At 39.7% G+C, this 18,704-nt stretch overlaps 1 protein-coding gene across 3 annotated transcripts in view; it reads left to right on the forward strand.

Annotated features, from left to right (window-relative positions):
* C6 (complement C6) overlaps positions 1–18,704 on the forward strand; it is an 83,313-nt gene that overhangs the window by 56,792 nt on the left and 7,817 nt on the right. For all 3 annotated transcript variants that reach the window (XM_031360042.1, XM_031360043.1, XM_031360044.1), the window contains 7 exons: positions 928–1,094; positions 2,992–3,217; positions 4,848–5,019; positions 5,292–5,403; positions 8,836–8,968; positions 10,015–10,203; positions 16,372–16,462. In XM_031360042.1, the coding sequence (XP_031215902.1) occupies positions 928–1,094; positions 2,992–3,217; positions 4,848–5,019; positions 5,292–5,403; positions 8,836–8,968; positions 10,015–10,203; positions 16,372–16,462 (1,090 nt within the window). The remainder of the gene's footprint in view (positions 1–927; positions 1,095–2,991; positions 3,218–4,847; positions 5,020–5,291; positions 5,404–8,835; positions 8,969–10,014; positions 10,204–16,371; positions 16,463–18,704) is intronic.

An 18,704-nucleotide genomic window follows, 5' to 3' on the forward strand; every position in this document is an offset into this window, starting at 1 on the left:
GAAAGCAATGTCCGAATTTTCTCTTGCTAGCAGTAAGAATATGATATCTTGGTGAGTTCCTAGCACACTAGTACGACGACATATCTGGGCCACCTCTGAGTTTGGGGTGCCAGGAGACAATGCGGAGGCAGGAGACTGACTTTCTTTGAAGTTTACGCCTCAGATACCGCCTTCACACAAAGTGTGTGTGACATCTGTGGGGTTTTTTTTGATGATCTTAGGTGACCCCTCTGAAAGGGTTATTCGACACCCAAAGGGACACACACAGCCCAAAGGTTGAAAATCTCTAGTGACCTGGGTAACGCTGCTGACTCCCAGCCATATCTCTCTGGTTGTCATTCTCTTCAGTCTATTTCTCTTGATTGATTCCCCATCCATGTTTATATTTTTAAGTCTATAAACATTCCATCACATTTTTTTAGTCTGGAATTTCTAAGTTTCTAGTGTAGCAGTAGAAGGTACATGGTTTGTGTTATTTCAAAGACTCCAAACATAGGAGAATATAAATTCAAAGCTAGGAAGTTGGCTTCAAAACATAAAGAGGAGAGCAGTTGGATAATAGGGTATGTGTGCATTCCACGGCTGCCTGTTGCTAACTATGTGTTTCAAAACAAGTTGTTTTGAGCTTCAGTATCCACAGTGACACTAATATCTACTTAGCGTCATCGTGACAATTATATAGGATAATGTGTGTGAAGAGCCTGGTGTGTTCCCTGACTAAATGGTGCCACTGGCACCACTACTGTAATTTGTATTATTAATTGATGTATAGAGATAAGAAACGTTCTCTCACATTTTCCTCAAAGCTTACTTCTTGGCAGGACCTGACTGTGCTATCTACATTGCCCTCCTGAGAAAACTGACTCGTCTTTGAAGTATGAATTTTCAATAAAATTAAATGGATCATTTTCTTGAATCATCTTGCAGGTTCCTTTTTGCAGGGAGCAGAGAAATCCATATCCCTGGTCCAGGGCGGGAGGAGTCAACAGGCAGCAGCCTTGGCTTGGGAAAAGGGTGCCTCTGGTCCAGAAGAGAGGACCTTTTCTGAGTGGTTAGAATCCGTCAAGGAAAACCCTGCTGTGGTTGATTATGAGGTAAGACTGAAGAGTTCTGAGGGTAAGAGGGGTCGAGAGTTCACCAACCCAAACTGCATTCCACACCATTCCCTTTTCCATTTCCTTTTCAGGTGATAGACAGAATGTCTGTTTTCAATATACACTCACGATGCATTTTAGAAAACATGTTAAATTGCACACTTATCGCTTTTACAATTTAAGTGAGTGTTCTAGGACAGGATTTAGAATTGCTAACATACATTAAATACTGAGAAAGGAGATTTGGTGAATAAAATTGTTCACACTTGCAGGGAAAAAGCAAGCGCTCTTCATGTCACTATGGAACAGTAAAGGTTTGTGGGTTTCATGCAACTCTACCTTGTGAGCACATGAGGAAAATTTTAGATCCATTTGGTTTCCAACCTCAATCACCATCAATTCAATTTTCCAGTTTTGTATTTGTTATAATTAGACAAAAAGGTGAGTTTTGTCATTCATGGGATCCTTTGTATAGCATTAAGTCATCTGAAGTCAGGTTTGCCTATGGCATAACTGCATTTTAAAAGGCACCCCAAAGATATTCTGTCGATTTCATTTAAATAGAGATAGAACATTGGATCATTACGAACATGGGATCATTTACATGCAGCAGAAAAGCATGTGGCTCCAGGAGTTATGATTGGAAGTAGGCCAGCTGCCCAGATGAACAACATTGTAGCACACATGCCATAAAGCCTTTGGGCTTTATAGAAAGTTACAGAGCGAGCAGGTTTTTCTTCTTGCCACTGTTGCCTGCTTTGTTACAATCTTCCCACTCACATGATTGGCAAGAGTACCTCTCCATTTCCTCCCACTGTGCATTTTCTCATCTTACTCCAACAAAAGTCAATGTGCATCCTTAGACGGAGGGCAAGGGAACCTCCCCTCATCTTCTCCAGACCTCCTACCTGAGTCAAAGATAATGAGCTAACAACAGAGCACTAATGAGCATTGGTAGTTTTTGGTGGCCTAACTCAGAACATTCGCTGCTTATGTTTGATGCTTAATAAACAACAGGATGCAAGCCTAAATAAGTAACATGTGGCTTCCTTCACAGCAGATCTGCAGGGATGGTTAATTCTACACAGTTTGCTCCTGCCCGCAGGCACTAGGCTTTCCTGTCCTGGCTCAACAGCCAGCCGACTATACTATAATAATTCTCTAATAATTCCTTGGGAATGTGGGTTGTTTTTTTTCTGTTAAGCATTGATATTGAAAGACCCCTTGGGGAGACCCCCACTCAAATCTCGGGAGGACGTACACCCAAGGAATCACGAGAGACCACATCTTGATGTAATTATAAGAGGTATATTTTAATTTCAGGACGCCCTGGTTCGGCACCACAGTTATCTCACGCAGGAGATAATGGAGCCGACCATGAGGCTTGAAAGTTAGGGGTTTTTATAGGGAAAAGGTCTGAGGGAACAAAGGAATCAGTGTGGTCATACATGATTGGCTAGTTCAAATATTAACTATTATGTGTAGAACAGAGTGGAAAATTCCTAAGGTTGGTGTTAATCTGAGTTAACAAAGCATCTGACCTTAAACCATATCTGAGAGGACCAGATGGTCCATTATTTAGTGTCTGCCAGGCACGTCTTTGCAGGCCTGGGCCTTGGACATGTCCTCGTTTGCCTGGACATGTTTTCCTCTATGTTTATAGTTTTATGTCTTCTTGACCTGCCAGCTCTTATGATATCTAACAACTTGTTTGCTCTTTCCCAGGCCTATGTGGCCAGTTTGTGATGGATTCTTAGGCCCATGACTTTTCTTCCTAGTCAGCACAGGTTTAAAGCTTTAATTTTTCCTTACAATATGATGAGAACTAGATAGTGCTGGCAAAACACTGACTGCCTGAGTGTAAGAGACCAGAGCTGTATCTGTCACCTGCTCGCAGCTTGCCCCAATCACCGACTTGGTCAGAAACATCCCGTGTGCAGTGACAAAACGGAACAACCTCAAGAAAGCCCTTCAAGAGTATGCAGCCAAGTTTGACCCTTGCAAGTGTGCTCCATGTCCAAATAATGGCCGCCCCAGGCTCTCAGGCACAGAATGCCTGTGTGTGTGCCAGAGCGGCACCTACGGTGACAACTGTGAGCGCCGGTCCCCGGATTACAAATCTGGTAAGTATCAGGAACTGATTGTGGGGTCAGTACCTTTTCTCCTCAAAATATATATTATAGGTTGATGAATTTTACAAAAATAAAACTCACTAGCAAACCTCACATTGTAAACAAGCTTCCAAATATTGCATGCCAAAGACAAACAATGCCAGACACTGCTACAACCTTTGAGCTGAGTAATACTGGAATAATTATCTAACCTCTCCAAGTTACACAAGATCGTTATCCAACCAAAAAGGCTAATTCTATTATTACTTGAGGTTGAGGTGTGTGTGTGTGTGTGTGTGTGTACACATGTGTGTGTTTAATGGTGTTCTAATACATAAAGGACTCATAGTATAATGCCTATATTAGACATTATAAAATAAATGCATAATACTGTGTCTTAGTTATTCTTTTACTGCTGTGATAAAACATCAAGGCAGCTGAGAGAATAGAGAGTTTCCTGGGGGGTTACATTTCCAGAGGGTTGAAATGTTATAAACCCAGGAAGCAGAGAGAAAAACACTGGAAGCAGCACACAGCTTTTGAAACTTAGAAGTCCTCCCTCAGTAATAAGCTTCTTCCAATAAAGACATACTTCCCAAGCCTCCCCCAAACAAGGGTACCAGCTAGAAATCGAATATTCAAATGCCAGAAACTATGGGGCACATTGGTTGTTCAAACTACCATGTTACCATCACATGTTACCAGAGAAGAATATTAGTATGTGTGTTATAATGTATAAGCTTGTTTTATAATAAGGGGTAAATTAAGCCATATGCAAAGCCATATGCTAAATAAACTAACTCAGATTTTTCTTAGAAAAAAATGAGGTCTATGAATGAGGATATGTTCTACTAACTATAAGAATGTGATTTGATACACACTTCTGTCTTAGTCAATTCAATGTTCTATGGCTGTGAAGATACATCATGCCCATGACATCCCTTAGAAAGGGAGCACTTAATTGGGGCTTGCTTATAGTTCCAGAGGTTTTGTCCATTATCAGCATAGTGGGAGCATAGAGACATGCTGGCAGACATTGTAGCTAAGAGTTCTACATCCAGATACAAATGCAGCAAGAAGAGATTCTGGCCTGGCTTGAGCTTTTGAAACTTCAAAGCATACTTCCTTCAATAGGATCACACTCAGGTAGTACACCACTCCCTGATCAATAGTCATTCAAATATATTAGACTATGGAGGCCATTCCTACATGAAACCCAATATTGTTTAGAATATTTTCATATTTGTACATCTATATGTATATATGCAAAACATGGTTTTGTAAGTATGTATGTGTGTGTGTGTATATATATATATATGCATGTATGTGTGATACATCACTGATATATTTATTGATAATTTAAGCGATTTCTATCTGTTGCCATTTTATTCATGCCTCTGCGAACTGGAAAAGGAATCAGACAATGTATCAGACCCCTTCCATCAGGGCTTCTTGCAGCCCACACTGCAAAGCTATAATATCCCACAAAGCACCTCACAGAGCCAAAGTGAGGAGAGCAGATTGCCTGAGTCTCAAAGCACAGATTTTCTTGCACCAGGATGCCTATGGGTCTTAATCTGTTACAGATGCAGTAGATGGATTTTCTTGCACCAGGATGGCTATGGGTCTTCCTCTGTTACAGATGCAGTAGATGGAAACTGGGGTTGTTGGTCTTCCTGGAGTGCATGCAATGCTGCTTATAGGAGATCAAGAACCCGGGAGTGTAATAACCCTGCGCCACAGCAAGGAGGGCAGCGCTGTGAGGGCAAGCACTGGCAAGAAGAAGACTGTACATTCTCAATAATGCAAAATGTGTAAGGTTGGGTGTGAGGGAGAAGAAGGATCACTGTTTGCATTTACTGCTGTTAGTTGGAAAATGCTTAGAATTTTATATGTGCCTACACAAAATACTAATGAAGCACAAAATCTGCTACTACCCTTAGCTCACTAAGTAGTAGGTTCTCTATTTAATCAGTATCAGTATATGATGAATATGTAAACAGATTGGCCATATTGCTTTAATACACGCATGCATGAATATATGTACGTGTGTACACACGCACGTATTTATTTCTTTCCCTTTTAGTGGACAACCATGTATCAGTGATAATGAAGAAATGAAAGAGATAGACCTTGCTGAGACAGAAGCAGATTCAGGGTGTTCTCGGCCACCTCTCCCTGAAAATGCATTTGTCTGGGTGAGTGTCCTGATGGTAACTCTTGGTTTGAAGTTCAAAAGGAGGACTTGAAACATATGGGTTTTCTTTTAATTGGAGTTGTTATTTTCCTACTTTAATATTATGCTGACTCAAAAGTACAAAGGAACATCCAGAAATGCTGGAACAATACCCTTTTATCTTGAATACCCTGGGGTATCTTCACGCCTGTCAGTCAAGGAGGAACCCTGTGATGGTTTCCTTTGAACTGCTCCGGCCTTATAAGAAGGTGGCAGACTGTCTGAGTAAAGAATGGAGGTTCAGCACAGAGTAGCTTTGGATGGCTATAACAGTTTACAACTAAAACCTGTCTGTTTTCTTCTGACTCTAAGGCACATTCCCCAGGACATAAAGGTGACTTGCACATAAGCATTAGAGTTTAGCCTTCATTGACTGGTTAGGTTAGAAATTTGTAGACCCTTGAGCAGTCAAAACAATTCTAACATCTTTTAAATTTCCATCCTTTTCATTAAGTCACAATATGTTTCTATGCTATTTATAAGATATGAGTCTTGTCACATGAGCCTGTGGCTTTAAACTGAATTCTTTAGGAAATATATAACATTAAAATTGATCACAAAAGGCATGCTCTCTGGCCATTTTACATTTTTTAAATGAATAAAACCTTTAAATTCATCTTTTTCAAATAGTATATATATTATCAAAACTCAATAACATATAAATCTCCAAGATCACCATCATAGATGTCCATGAATGATAGCCTATGCTGCATGTTCTATTGTACCATGCCTTGTGGTCCTAAGAAGAGGCATTTTCGAAGGAGGTCATTTCAATCAGTCTTTATTCCAGGGTAGAGGTCTTGGTCCCACCAATGCAATGGAAGGCATGTTAAAACACAGAGCAGCCACTTCCATTCCCACAATCTGGTTCACAAACTCTCAAGGGAGGCCTCAAAAAGATAATATCCACAAATATCCATATAGGGCTAATGCTGCTAGGTTGGAAGCCACAGAGCAGAGAGCAATCCTTTAGAACAGGCATCATCAAAGGACAGTCTACGGGATCAATCTGGTTTGTTACATTTAAAAAAATAAATTTTACAACACAGCCATATTAATTTATTTACATATTACCTATGACTGCTTCCATGAAATAATAGAAAATATGAATAACTAGAGCAGATACTTTTATGACCAGCAACTGACTAATACAAGCCCTTTATAGAAAAACATTTTCTAGTTACTGCTATAGAATATCAATATCAAAATTATATATTGTCATATCCAGCTACCTAAATAATGTTTAACATGTTTACACCAGCTGTATGCTAAAACTGTTAAAATTTGTGCTATTTAATTTTAAAAACCCACTGAGGCTTTAAAAAGAAATTCATTATGCTTATGGATCTTTTTTTAAAATTAGATTATGCCCCTTGCTCCATTCCCAGCTGCTGTAACCAAGTCCCATAGACTAGATCAATTATGTATTAGGAGGAGTTATTTAAACCTAGTGTGATAGAGCATATCTTTAATCCCAACACTCAGGAGGCAGAGACAAGTGGATCTATGCAAGTTCAAGGCCAGCTTGATGTTCATAGTGATTTACAGGCTAGCCAAGACCACACAGTGGGATCCTGTCTCAAAAAATAAAACCAAGCAAACAAACAAAATAATAGTTTAACAGACAGTTATGGAGTTTGGAGAGTAAAAGTGTTTGAGAATCTCTCTGCCATCTGAGCTCACAAACTACAACATATTTGTATATGTTATTGTTTCATGGGCGAAATGGAGACCGGAGTTCAAAGCAATGACTTATTTTGGGAACAAAATGACAGGAGGATAGTAGCATGAGTTAGTTTTAACTAATAGTTTAAGAAGTGCAAGACCCAGTTTTTATCTTGCAATTTTTAGTGAGTCCCCATAAGACAATGCCTTATCCATTATCTGGGTAATATATAATGACTAATCAGCTTCTAGGAATGGCACATGCTTCTTATAAATGTAAGATGGTTAGGCAATGAACAGCAGTGACACTGTGAGCATAAAGCTATTCTTTTCTAGCAACATTGGGTATTTTTGTCATGTCGCGTCTCATTGCTGTGGCCCATGTTTGAGCAAACATGTGTATGGAGAAAAATGAATATGACTAAATCCTTGAACAACTACTTACAGAATTAACTCCGGGAGGATATATTTTGGCTCACAGTTTTGGATGGGAATGTTGTAGCTGAATAGGCAACAGCATGGTTGTAGCTGAATAGGCAAAAGCAAGGGAAGCTCTGTCCATGGTGGCAAGAGCCTGAGGAGGCCTGCTCACATCTCTACAGACTAGGAAGCACACAGAGCCCAGATGGAAAGTATATACTGGATATAAGGTCTAAGACCTGAATCCCAAGAGCACACTCCCATTAAACTCCATTTCCTGAAGATTTCTGAACCTCCCGTCCCAATACCACTGTCTAGAGAACAAGTGTTCAAACAGATAAACCTGCAAGGAATGTTTCCCAGTCAACCCATAACAGAAGGCAATCAACAAATATAGAGTTTTGTTTGGTTGAGTGTGTGTGTGTGTGTGTGTGTGTGTGTGTGTGTTGTATGTCTATGTGCACGCCTGTGCATGTGTATATACAGGTGTGCATGGAGGCCTGAGGACAACTTGAAATGCCCTCCTCTGTTGTTTTCTTCTTTATTATTTTTGAGACAAGGTTTCTCACTCAACCAGGAAGAAGACTAGACTAGACTAGACTAGACTAGACTACACTCGACTCAGTGGCTAGAATGAATGCCCAGCAAACCCCAAAAGAACTTCTTGTCTCTGCCCACTACCAATGCTCGAGTTACAGATGTTGTCACCACATCTGAATTTTACATTGGTGGGGAAGATTAAAAACCAGGTTGATGTACTTACACAGCAAGCCCCAAGGAGCAAGTTTTGCCATCTGTTTGTTTTTGTTTTTGTCCATGGTAGCAAGACCCCAAGGAGGCTTGCTCAGCTCTCCACAGACCCCAGAAGCACACAAAGCTCGGGTAGAAAAGGCAACCTGTCTATAACCTGTAAGGCATACTAGTCCCATTGTGTAGTCCTGGCTGGATTTAAACACAGAATTCTACTACCACTGCCTCCCAAATACTGTGATTAAAGGCATGTACCATCATACTCAAAAGCAGAGGGAAATTCAACTACAAAATATGTAATTAGTTTAAGGCAGAACAATTAATTCAGAGAATGAAAAGCTAAAAAGTTATCCAAGAACAAAAATGAGAAAGAGGAAGAGGAGGAGAAAGAGGAAGAGGAGGAATGAAAAGACATTTTGGCTGAATTTAGGAAGTAGAATCTTAAGACAGTTGAGTAGATACCAAAAGTATGCACTGGGCAGAATCCAGAGAGACCCTAAGGTATCCAGAGATGATAATTCACCATATTCACAATTTTTCCTTTCTGTTTTAATTCTAGAATGAGAAGAAACTCTACTCAGTTGGGGAGGAAGTTGAAATTTCATGTCTTACTGGATTCAAAGCTGTTGGATACCAGTACTTCAGGTGTCTACCAGACAGAACCTGGAGGCAAGGAGACGTCGAATGCCAACGTGAGCAGAGGGCAAGCACAGCATTTACATGACTCCCCTGCAGAATGGATGTGCCCAATACAAATAGAGCAAAGTCAGTTCAGTTCAGTGAATTTTTTTAGCAACAGTGGTGAAAAGACTTAGTGAAGCAGTAAACGGGGCTCATTTGCTAACATTATATTTCACAACACCAGATTTCAGCTCTCCTGCCCTTGCATATTAACCTCATACACATAGCACTATGAGGTATTGCCTCTAAAAACAAATTTATGGAACCAGAAAACTTATCTAACCATGGGTATCTGCCTTGGGTGATGTAAAGACTGAAACAAATGGATAAATCTTAAAAAGGTAGTCCTTGGAGTTGGGATTTTGTATAAGATGCCAAAGTCCCCAAACCACTATTCTTTGGAGGGTGCAATTACACCCTTTACCGGAAAAGACTGAGTCAAACATGTGTTTTCTGTGACTACCCATGCTGTTGGAAGGTTAAAAACTGAGATTCAAGCAAGACTCAAAAAAGGGACATCAAACACCTTCCAGGATCACTTACGTTGAGCTGTGAGCACTGTCAACTAAAATGGTCTGTGTCTGTCACTCACAGAGTTGTGACTTACCTTAAGAAAAACACAAAAGGAAAGTGGAGGGATGGTTCAGTAGCTGCTCACAGAAGATGGGCAACCTTTTAGGCATGGCATCAGGCACACCTGTGGTACACACACACACACACACACACATGCATGGGCAAATACACACACAGATAAAATTTAAAAAAATAAATAAATTCTTAAGGATAAAAAACTCAAGAGGTAGAAGAAATTATTTCTTGAGAGAAAAAAAAAATATTCAAAAGATATGACCAAAGTTTAATGTGGGGTCAGCTCCTCAGCAAATCCTTTGCTGTCAGGATTAAAGTATTTGTTTTAGTGGGGTTTCTGAGGAGAGCCACAGCTGACCAAACGCAGTAACTCTCACTAGCATCACTTCTTTGGTCACACATCGTCTGCTTGTATTTGTTGACTCTTCTGCTCCACTCAACACATCTGAGATATTGTTTTCCCCTGCAGGGACCGAGTGCCTCAAGCCCGTTGTTCAGGATGTCCTGACCATCTCCCCATTTCAGAGAGTGTATAAGATTGGGGAATCCATTCAGCTGACATGCCCCAGAGGCTTTGTTGTTGCTGGACCATCAAGGTATACATGCGAGGGAGACTCCTGGACACCCCCCCTTTCAAGTTCATTGACCTGTGAAAAAGGTGAGCAGGGACTTGCGATTCTGTAAGGTTTGGCTCCACGGGGTCTGTAATTCAGTATCCAAAGCATTGCTACTGCTCAGGCAGATGCTAGAATGAAAGGGGAAGCTTCATTTACCCTGTGCAGATGGTGAGATAATACCTTATTGGCCAAGTAAGTGTTTACATCTTAGAAGGTGAGTTCAATTTCCTTCCCAATAGCAAACTTCAAGAGTTACACAGAGTCCGAGATCTCTCATGTAACAAGATAGAACTGATAATAACTGAAAGTTATGGTTCCAGTAGAAAATAGTGGGAAACCTATAAATAGGCATTGCATTCATTACCTGTATCTGAAGTTTTCTAATTCTTTTAGTCTATCATCTGTTTCTCCTTATATCAGCTTCTCTAAATGATGTCTTTTAGTGCTACGTAGCATCCTTAAAAATCTGCCCAAGCCCCACCTTCCTAACATTGATGTTACTGAACCAAAAAGAAATTGGTGTCTGGTATTTGTCTAAAACACTCCCAGCTAGAGTGAAATTCAAATATTTTTACAACAAAGAATACAAAGAAATAGATCTTTTAACCTTGATTTCCACACAAATTTGTGCTTGTACAAAATGTCCCATGGAACACCACAACTATGACCACACTTTATGTACCAATTTTAAGTTTTTAGTCAATATAAAATTTTAAGAAACCTCCCCTGTTGAATCCTGCATCGCTGGAGCTGAAAAAAAATTGTTTTGTAGAGAAGAAAAATACAGACATATCTTTGAAACAACTGACTAGAGAACAGTATGAATTTTCACATTTCCCTAAATCTTCTAACTGCTTTCATCCACAACTAATTTTAAAATGGGTTTTGAAAAATCACTTTTATTTGACTACTTAAAAACCTTCATTTTAAAAGCAAGTCCATTTTTTATTTTGACAGTTTATATATTGGATCAATCTATATAATAACAATGGTAGCTAGCTTTGTCAAATAATGTCTAATTACTTTTTGGAGGCACACACACAGAGAGGGGCGGGAAAGGTTAGGCATTAATGCATGTAAGTGGGTGTTTATGCACGCGGATGTCCACATAGATGGAGGCCAGAGGTTGATACTGATACTTTCCTCCGCCACTGTCCCTCTTATGCTTTTTAAAAAGGACCTCTCAACAAACTTGTAGCTCATCTATTTGGTTCCCATTTGGCTCGCCAACCAGAGAGGTCGGGGAATCTTTGTGTTTCTACTTCCCCTGGGAATACAGGAACACCTTGTCACTTTCAGCTCTCTGTCACCGTGCTGGGGATCCCAACTCAGGTCCTCCTGCTTGTGTGTCAAGCACCCTACCAACTGAGCATGTGCCCAGCCTTCCATTTTTCAGCTTTCCTTAAACTGAGTTTTGCAGTTTATGTCCAAAATTATGGCTTTCGTTAATTATGTTTTCATTTATGTGCATCAATGTTTCTGGCTCATATTTGTACCCATTTCCCACCCCATTCCCTTTCTCTCTCTCTCTCTCTCCCTCTCTCTCTGTGTCTCTCTCTGTCTCTCTCTCTCATTCTTCCTTCTTCATATTCATAGGTATAGATAAATCTAAATCTAAATCCTACATATGACAGAAAATACATTATTATCTGTTTTTCATCTGTTCACTACCCTCTTGTGTGTCCACTCTTTTCCACTTAGATCTCTTCAAATGAGAGAAAGCATCTGATATTTGTACTTTTGAATAATGTCTCACTTTTAATCGGAATTCTTGAGGATGCATCTGAGATAAGATATTAGGCTAATTTCACTTTGGAAAAGAACAGAAACACAGAGAGGGAAAATTAGACCTAGTGTATGCATCAGCTCTGCTAACTCCCTGTGTGCCTTGCTGCCCTGTCCTTTCTTCTCTTCTGGGATCTCATAATATTTGAAGGAAATAGAGAAAGTTAACCTTTCAACTAACTTTAAGTAGACCCTGTGGGAACTGGTGAGGACTTCAGGTGAATGTTGTGTCTTGGATCACAGGCTCCTAATCATAATGATGATAAGTAATATGAGTATCAGAAGAGGTGTGGTTGGACATTTCAGGCTTCCAAAGTTAAGATATTCTGAGGAACACTTTGTTCATAAGATCAAATTTGGCTAGATAGACACATACAAACATACATACATACATACATACATACATACATACATACATAGCCAACTCTGTCTTTGGAAATTTAAATTATAAGGAAATAAAAAAGCATGAGATGGATTATATCTAGATAAAGGAAATAAAATACCTGATACGTAATGTCTTCTGTGACAGTAATAGAAAGACTCTAGTCAAAAGAAAGAAAAAGATTTAAAAAAAACTAAAACAAAACATCCAAGTAATGTCAAGACACTTTCAGAACAATTGTGTAAGAAGCAATGGGAACATCATCATACATCTACAGAGCTGAGGGTCCTCACTCATCAGCATTCATATTACTGATCATATTAGAGCTACAACCCTCCAGGTTTACCTATGTTCCAGGCAACATCTCGACAGATGAAATGAGGATTCAAAAATAGATGATGGTGGTAAATGGAAATAGCAGCAAAGAAAAAAACTGATGTTTTCAGTATTCCATTGTGTCTTTAACAAAAACCTTGTTTTATCAAATCTTGTCCATTAATACGGCTGAGTGAGAACCTGTGAGCCCCTTCTCCTGTTCTGCTACATAATTTAAGGAGCATATAGCTATTTATTTTCTCTCTTGACAATTAACTTGTTCACTAAGGCGTTCTGGTCCTGTGGATGCTGCTGAATCAAATCCAGCTCAAGGAAGTTTGACTCATCTGACATGTTTGGGATGCCAGGTTTAGATCCAATGCTATACATCCTCTGTGTAGCTTTCACTGGGAACAAAGACAACCAAGGCATCTCCTTGCAGAGAATACATCTTCCCATGTTAGCCCCATTCCTCTATGTGGACACTACTGTTCTTCATCTTTACTCAAGCATATTTCTTTTGGGATCTTTCCTTATTTTCCCGTTGAGACCAGTATGGCCTACTGTCTCCTGAATCCATGTTGCCTTTTTAAGAGATTGCCCCTACTTTCAATTATAAATCCATTGTTATACTATTTTATGCACATGAGACAAACGTCTTGAATGTAACTACTTCTCTCCAGTTCTGTCTGGTATCTTCATCCAAATTAATGTCCCCTTTCTCCTGAATTACTAACAAACCAAACCCCTTTTAGATTCATCAAGAACCTCTGTCTCTTCCTTCCTCTGTTTTCATTAAAATTTCTCCTTCTTTCTGCCCATCTCTCCTTGTTCTTTCCTTCCCTCCCTTCCTTCTTTCCTGTTTTGTTAACTATGAAATCCTAATATACAGTATGTACATGGATCAACTGCTACATTCATTCTTGTTGAAAAATCAGACTTCCAAGCCATTACTTCCACCACCACCACCAGATTTCTCACTTATCATAATTAATGCCCATAGTGCTATGTCTCACAGATGTTGTTTGTGTTTATGTGTGTCCTTGTATTTTTTGACCTTTCAGCAGGTTTCAACTATGTTGACTTTCTCTACTTCTGTTTCAAGACTCATCATTTTGTTGTTGGTGGTGGTAGTTTGGGTTTTAGTTTTGAGTGGTGTCTTAGGACTTTTATTCCTGTGAAGAGACACTTTGACCAAGGTAACTCTTATAAAGTACAACATTTAATTGGGGCTGGCTTACAGTTTTAGAGGTTCAGTCCACTATCATCATAGCAGTAAGCATGGCAGTATACAGTCAGACATGGTGCTGGAGAAGAAGCAAAGAGTTCTGCATCTTGTTCCAAATGCAACCAGGAGAAGACTGTCTTTCAAGAAACTAGGAAAGGGTCTCAAAGCCAACCCCCCAGAGTGACACGCTTCCCCCAACAAGGACACACCTCCTAATAGTGCTACTCCTTGGGCCAAAGATAGTCAGACCATAACAGGTGTTTTTTGTTGTTGTTGGTTTTTTTGTTTTTTTTTGTTTTTGTTTTTTGTTTTTTGTTTTTTTTTTGTTTTGTTTTGTTTTGTTTTGGTTGGTTGGTTGGTTGGTTTTTATTTTTGAATTTTTTGAGATAGGGTTTCTCTGTGTAGCCCTAGCTATCCTGAAACTCACTCTGTAGACCCATAATCTGTAGACCCCAAATCTGTAGACCCAAAATCTGCCTGCCTCTGCTTTCTGAGTTCTGGGATTAAAGGTGCACACAACTAACTTCTGGCAAACAAGTCATTTTGTTTAGTGCCTACCCCACTAGTTGTTTTCTTGGTTTTCCCAGGTTCCTGTCTTAGACTAAGATCTGCCAGATCACCTCATTCCTCAATCTTATGCCTGAGATCCTACTCACATCGGCAGCCTTAATAGTTTCCTAACAGATTTAATGAATCTAATCCTTAGCACAGATTTCTTTGCTGTGTTCTATAGATTGATGTTGGTCATAGGCACCACAGCAGACAGAGAAGCTCACCAAGATGCTAAGCCTTCATTTTTCTGAAAGAGCAGGGGGGGCGGGGTTCGGCATTCTTGGAAAAGACTAACACCAAGCTGGCTCACTCCAGTTACTATATTCAAACATTATATAAGGTTAATTGGGACTTGAAAAGGTTCCAGCTACCAAAATTATCTTGCCCTTGCTGCCCATGAGAGAAGATGGCCCATACAAATCTCAGTCCCTTTTGACCATGGCTAGCCATAATCAAAAGGAGGAACTCCAGGTTTGCCAGGTGTGTCCTAGGACCAAGGTCAGTGCAGCTGCACGTTCTCACTTAATACTGAGAACAGATTATCTAGAGAGACAGCATCTCTTCAAGGTTCAAACAGTCTCAAAACAACTTCTCAGCCTCTACTGATTGACCTGAACGTAGCAAAGGCTTTGCTGAAACATTTTCACTCAAAGCCAGACACAGAAGCTTTACTATGACTCTCACTTAAAGCCAAACGTAAAGGCTTTACTATCACATACCACTACAGAGTTCTAAACAGGAATACCCAAATTCCTCTAAGTCTACTGTGCTTGGATATACTAAGAGTACCACAAACTCAGTAGGAGTAGAAAGAGATCTTGATTCATCTTTCCCTGCCTGAAATGAACCATCCTTTGATACTTCTTCTTTCAAAAAAGGCCCCAGTGCCTTTTTGAATGTAGACTAGACAGTAAGAATTAAACTTGATTGCTAACATAACTTACCAACATATTAACAGGATTAACACACATACAAATATATTTCATTCTAGTTTGCCACATACACACATGCAATTCACCTACATTTCTCTTCTTTCACATCTGGCTCTTGTTCTAAATTAGCATCTCTTTATACATGAATCACTATAATGCCAGAAATTATGTACCATAGTCCTCTTCCCTATACCTTTCCAAAACTCGTTTTCCACTGAAGTCAGAGTCTATCTCGTTTTCAAAATCTAGACCTGCTGTTGTCTGGTGCTTCCTTGCTTAGAAACCATCAAAGATGTACTGGTTGGGAAATAAAGGAGGGCAGCCATATTAGAGCCCTTAATTTCCATCACATACTACTGTAGCTACATCTCGTTGTGTGCTTTTGATTTTCTGTGCTCAGCCACACTGGCCTCCTTTCAGTTCCAGGAAAGTCACATACTGTCTCCTTTGAGAACGTTTTCATACGTGATATTCCCTCTGCTTCCAACCATCTCCACATCCCCTCCCTGCCACATACAGGTCACCGTTCCCAACCTTCCTGGAGAACATCAATTTTTTCTGATTGCACACTTTCTTTTTAATATCACTAATATTGTTAGCAATTCTCTATGTATTATTGTGTTTGTCTGACAAACATCTGTCTGTCCCCACCAGGTACAGAATGTGAGACACAGTTCTCTCAGTCAGTCTCAGAACCTAGCAGGGCTCTCGTAGCATCACAAATGATCCATAAGTATATGAAAGACAAATGAACAAGACTCTCTCCATTCAAGTTTTTTGTTTTAGTTTTCTAAGCTCAACAACAGACTGAGTCTGAAAAGTAGCGAAGGGAGTGAGCTGGAAAGGGCTTTCCAGATGGAATGTTTCACAACAGGGTATTTAAACAGGCCATGATGAATGAACTAAACCGGCAGATAAAGGAGAACCCTTCACCACACCCTGTTCTCCCCAGTTCAAGCCTAGCAGTCAGAACTCTTAAAGACGTTCTGCTTTTCTCTCTTTTCTTTTGTTTCAGATAGTCTGACAAAGTCAAAGGGCCTTTGTCAACCAGGACAAAAACAATCCGGATCGGAGTGTATTTGTATGTCCCCAGAAGAAGACTGTAGGTATGAAACACTCTAAAGTGTGTTTGCAAATTGAGGAAACCAATCTGGTGTAGGAAGTTTGACGGAGTAGCTGACCTTGACACACAAACCTGCAACATTAATTTTCACATAGCTGAAACTCTTACATTCACCTGAATTAGTCTTTTCCTATTGGGGAGCAAGCTCTTTTTAATTACTTATTTTTGAGATTACAATTATGTCATTTCCCACTTCACTTTCTCCCTCCCAACCTTCTTATATTCCCTTCCTGGGAGCAAGGGTTGTTTTTAATTTATGTCTTATCCTGGCTCCCAACACTCATATTGCATTTGTCTATTTAAGCAGTCTCATTTATGTTTTAAAAATTATTCTTGTCCATTTAAAACTGTCAAAGTCCACTCTGTCAAAGCCTTCCCTTCTTACTGACTATAGTTGAAGGTAGGAACTCCACTAAGTTGTAGAAAAGAAATGTTGCATTTTGAGTATGGAATGCACACACACTCATGCACACTCATACACATACATACATATATCACATACACAGATATACACACATCACACACAGCTATACCACATACACACACATACAAACACACCTATACCACACACACATACACACACACCACACATGCACACAAACACACACCACACATGCTTGTACACCATGCAAACATACATACACACACCACACACATATCACATACACACACATACTATATAAACATATATGCACACCACACACACATACCATACACATCATACGCATACACCACCCACAAACATATATTACACACACATACATCATATACAAACATATACACACTCACTCCACACACAAACATAACACACCACACACAATACACAGCCAACAAGTGGGAACATCCTTGCTTTGTTTAGTTCTGTTTACCTGGAAATCCACCTTCTGTTTTATCAAGTTAACTTTATCTGAATAAAATTAGATGTTGCAAAAGGAAGTCAACAGACTATACACCATTGTGAATGCGTCACTTTTAACACACATTAGCCTCCAGACTCCTCTGTGAAAATGTGAACAAACACTTCTAAGCACTGGGTCCCCATCATAGGGGGAGCACAGTGAGCCTGTTTCTCTATAAGCATACTAGCATATATCAGACTCCTCAGATGTTTCCACAAATGGTTTCTTCCTTTCAGAGTCTGATCACCAGAAGATTTCTGGAAACTATTCACTGTATCCACACTATCCTTTCAACAGAGGAAGCGTCTTTCTGGGTCGGTGCAATACCAAATCTTAAACATACACACTAGGCTCAGAGAGTCCATCACTGTTGTGTTATACCTCCAGTCCTTCTCTACCCATCGGTTCCCTTCATAAGGAGTAAAGGTGTTGGGAATAGCTCACCCACAGCTTATGTCTTCGGAATAAAGACAGCAGTCTTTTATTCTAGGGGATAAGCCCTTCTTTCTGGAAATCACTTTAGATACTGGTTCACTGACTGTTAACTCTGAAGCAGACACCACGGGAAGAACTCAAGATTTGAAGTAATCAAAGAAATGTGTCATCTCCGTCTAGAGAAAAACTGATCTTGTGTTACATATGTAATAACAGGCTTCATCCTTTCATCTGTGGAGATGAAGCTTGTCAGCCAAGAAATGACTTAAAGCCTCATGCTCCGAATCACAGCACAGACACACTTAAAGCATTATATAGCACTATAGATCTTGTATGGCATGTGCTGAACCATTGCAGCAATTAATAGTATTTTAGAGTTGCAAAGAGATCCTGGGCTATGTTGATCAGGATAAGCCAAAACTGCACTTACTATTGGTAGAAAAGAGAAAAGATGCCATGCTGGCCGATGCTAGCAAGAAAACAATCTTACTAGTTTAGAAATTTAAGGGCACTGACTGCTCTTCCTAAGGCCCTGAGTTCAAATCCCAGCAACCACATGGTGGCTCACAACCATCCATAAATGAGATCTGATGCCCTCTACTGGTGCATCTGAAGACAGCTATAGTGTAGTTTGATATAATAATAAATAAATCTTTTTTTAAAAAGAAAAAGAAATGTAATTGAAACCATTGCCAACAATAAAGAGGGACTTAGCAGGATAGGAAAATAAAACAGGGCAGTTGGCTGCACTTAATCAATGAAAATCTTGTTTAGTCAATTTATCAGACACCAAGTTGAATTGAGTTGCAAGCAGTTGCAAGATTAAGTGGATCAGGGACCTCCACATCAAAGCAGATACATTAAAACTAATAGAAGAGAAAGTGGGGAAGA

The sequence above is a fragment of the Mastomys coucha genome, unplaced genomic scaffold, assembly GCF_008632895.1.
Source record: "Mastomys coucha isolate ucsf_1 unplaced genomic scaffold, UCSF_Mcou_1 pScaffold8, whole genome shotgun sequence".
Classification (NCBI taxonomy): Eukaryota; Metazoa; Chordata; class Mammalia; order Rodentia; family Muridae; genus Mastomys; species Mastomys coucha.